The sequence below is a fragment of the Lepeophtheirus salmonis genome, chromosome 6, assembly GCF_016086655.4.
Source record: "Lepeophtheirus salmonis chromosome 6, UVic_Lsal_1.4, whole genome shotgun sequence".
Classification (NCBI taxonomy): domain Eukaryota; kingdom Metazoa; phylum Arthropoda; class Copepoda; order Siphonostomatoida; family Caligidae; genus Lepeophtheirus; species Lepeophtheirus salmonis.
Genome location: NC_052136.2, coordinates 45,624,030 through 45,627,419, shown reverse-complemented (window position 1 = coordinate 45,627,419; position 3,390 = coordinate 45,624,030). Strand labels below are relative to the sequence as shown.

The 3,390-nt window shown below is 31.3% G+C and overlaps 1 protein-coding gene across 2 annotated transcripts; it reads left to right on the top strand.

Annotated features, from left to right (window-relative positions):
- Positions 1–251: 251 nt before the first annotated feature.
- Positions 252–2,241, top strand: LOC121120408 (uncharacterized). 2 transcript variants are annotated; one of them, XM_040715271.2, is made up of 6 exons: positions 252–412; positions 473–581; positions 644–788; positions 1,249–1,408; positions 1,473–1,722; positions 1,778–2,241. In XM_040715271.2, exons 1-6 carry the CDS (start codon positions 323–325, stop codon positions 2,083–2,085), a joined length of 1,062 nt encoding a protein of 353 aa, XP_040571205.1. In that variant the 5' UTR covers positions 252–322; the 3' UTR covers positions 2,086–2,241. The 2 variants fall into 2 exon arrangements, with proteins under 2 accessions (XP_040571205.1, XP_040571204.1); XM_040715270.2 differs by having other exon boundaries at positions 473–594; positions 651–788.
- Positions 2,242–3,390: the final 1,149 nt, after the last annotated feature.

Below are 3,390 nucleotides of genomic sequence, written 5' to 3'. Positions count from 1 at the left end.
TTTAAAACTATGTGGGGTTTAACATGGAGGACAAGTAGTCCCCGGAATAAGTGCCCTGTTTACTTTTAAACTGAGAGAAAATAAAGCATCGAAGGAAAGGAGAGATAGCGATGGAAAAGATACGAAAAACATACGAACTCTAAGAAAAAAAAAAAAAAAAGGGGGATACTGTACCAAAACTCGCACGCTATAAAGTAACTTCCCTCCCCCCTCAAAAAAGAGGCAGAATAAGTATATGACGATCTCCCCCCCCACTTTCCCTCAACTACTCCAAAATATACAATTATTATTCCTCTGTAAATATGTAGTAATATTTATAAATATGAAAACGTTTTCACTACTATCATCCTTATTTTTTGCATCTCTTATCACGTTTTCATCCTCGAAAGTCAGCATTCCCAATGATGATGAAGTAAGTTAAGTCTTTATCACAATATGTCTTCCTTTTTCATTAATTCACCCATTTTTAAAGACATCCTTACTTTGGAAGGAACTGCCAAAGGAAAATGATGTTCTCTATTCGGATAATCCATCATTTACAGGATCTTCAGCCTTTTGGAAGATGATGGGCCAAGATTCTTGTAGTGCAGAAATGTAAGTGATGACTTCAATGGTTTATTAATATCTTGTATTCATTCTTTAGCTTTCAGTCAAGAAATCGGAGAGTTTAGAGCCAAATTAAATCATGTTAAACAAACTCTTTTGGATGGAATTGGCTGTGGAGAGGGTAACTGTACACACATTTCTATACTCTCTAAAGGACCTTCTGCTCTTAGACAAGCACCAAGGTAATTTTTTTTTAAAAACTTTGTGGATACAATTACAAATGTATAATCAATGGATGATTGAACAGAAAAAATGCCAATTTCTTACTTATTACCATACGTCTTGCCTAATCGAAAAAATTATAAAATCTTGTGGTTTCGAAAAATTGCAAATCTAATTTTATAGATGTTATTTGGAGAAAATCATAATTTTTTTATAATCATCAGTAAAAACCGTCAGTCTGTTTCTAAGATTATATAACCAATAACTACAAAATCTGGATTTGTAAAAACAAATCTTTGACTTTGAGCTATTTTCAAAAAAAAAAAAAAATTGTGCTCTAAAATATAGAAAAGGATTAGAATTTTTTTTCAAAAAACCTTATATTTATAATTACAAAAACTATGAACATACATTAACCCCTGCCGGCGTTATAGGAGGAAAAATATAACGTTTTCATGCTTGTTTTGTTTCACTAAATAGATTTGGGGTCTATACCTTGCATGCCCTTCACGATGGATTTCCAGTCTATGTAAGGCATGCTTCTGATCAGTTTTTGTACTACAAAGAGGAATACGATAAATGGGCTTACTCACATAGGATAGAGAGATGGATCGTGGGGCCTCGAATCGGCGACTCAGAGGTAATTGATAGATATATATAAACATGGATATCTAAGAGTTATTAATTATTGTTTTTAACACCAGGGCGGACTTATGTTTCTTAGTGCTCATAAATGCCCTTGGGAAATTGACTTTACATACAAGGATAGAGCCTATTTTTTTGGCAAAATGGAGTACAATATTTGGAATCCAATTGGGAATGGATGGAAACCTGAAGAAAAAATTAATTTGAAGTGTTTCTATCCAGAGCGATATCCAAATCCTTCATTTTGCTGCTCAGTATTGAATGTTACCTCCAACAATCGAGTTCTTCAGTATCACCCAGAGAAAATCGGTACGTATTTATTCATATCCTTATCTAAAACTGTATGATAAAATAATGTCTTTAGGTATTTACCGTAAGATTAGTCGTCCAGATAAATTAAACTTCCAACTTCCTGTGTTCAAAATGGACGGAAAGGAATTTTATCTATATAGTCATCATCCACTTGGTAGACTTTGGCTCATTGGTTCTACCTATGTTTCTTGGTCTCTTCGACTTAATTTAATTCATAATCGGCATTTGGATTCATACTACTGTCCAGAAGAGCCTCTTCTTCAAGATTCGCGTTGGGAGTATCTCTACTCCACAAATAATAATGGGGATCAAATTTGGCTCAAGGATGGAGGCTTCAAAATTAAATGTCTAGAATATTGAGGATATCTTCTTTTAAAGTGTAATTTAGATTATTTTATTAATTACAAATTTCGTAATGATTATGGTTATTCAATTTTGTAAACTCTTCAAGTGTTTTTTATATTACACCAATGGATTTTCTGGATTTGAAAAATAATAAATAACTTATTCGAAAAACGATTAAACTTTTATACTATTTCTATCAAGTTAATTTCTAGCCATTTATTATGAAAAAGAGGGTCGATTTTAGGTCAAAAATTATTTGTTTGAAAAAACTTGTCCAGTTTCAAATTTAAAGATATGAGCCAAAGAAGGGGCGAAATTAGGCAGACAAACAGGTGAGATATGACCCTTCAAGTTTTTTAGAAAATCAAATACTCACCCTTCGATCATTTTTTAATATTGTAGAATATATTTTTTTTTAGAGAAAATAGAACTTGCAAACTTTCATAATATAATTCTTGAAACGTAAATTATTTTATTTCCTAAAAAAACGGTCATAACAATTTATTTTTTAGAAAATAATAATTTAAATACTAAACAACAAAAATACAAATCTCCCCGACCCCTCCAGATTAAAAATCCTATCTGCATAATGAGTCAAATACTGTAACCTAAATGTTCAATGACACGATTTATTTTTAAAAGATAATACTATACATTATTATTCAATATTTAAAATGACTGAGATTCAAAATAAGACAGTTCCCTCTTTTCTTGGTCCCAGAAAGTGAGTGAACATAAAAAATAAAGAAAACAACTGAAAACATCGAAGTCAACGTTCATCTGAAGCAACATATACACATATACATTTCTTGGAATAAAATGCTTCAGGATCATAAATGCTATCATTTAACAAGAATTAATAGAAAATTAAATTTTCATAGCCTTCACATTGAAACTTGTTTAAAAATGGTCAATTTTGACTTATACGTGAACGACTTTTTTTTAGTTTGGCAGACCATAAACATTAGCAATATTGATTGTTTCAAACAATTAATCAAATAGCGTATCCAAAAGTAAAATTACCCTAAAAAACAAGATTCTATAGTGCAGGGGGTTTCAAAGTAAGAGAAAACAAGCCTAAATAGCTGGTCCATTGAATACTAGAAACCTGTAAGCAAAGGCTCAAGCGCGCCCACTACAAATGGGAAAGAAAAGCTGACAAATTACTACAATGACAAAACATAAGTTGATAAGGCTATTTATAAATCCTTTGTAATATTTTTATGACAAAAACGCCCATTTATTAGATTCAAATAGTCGCATTAATACTTATACCTGAAAAAAAGGCCTGTGATAGGATTGATACTGGAATTAAATAAT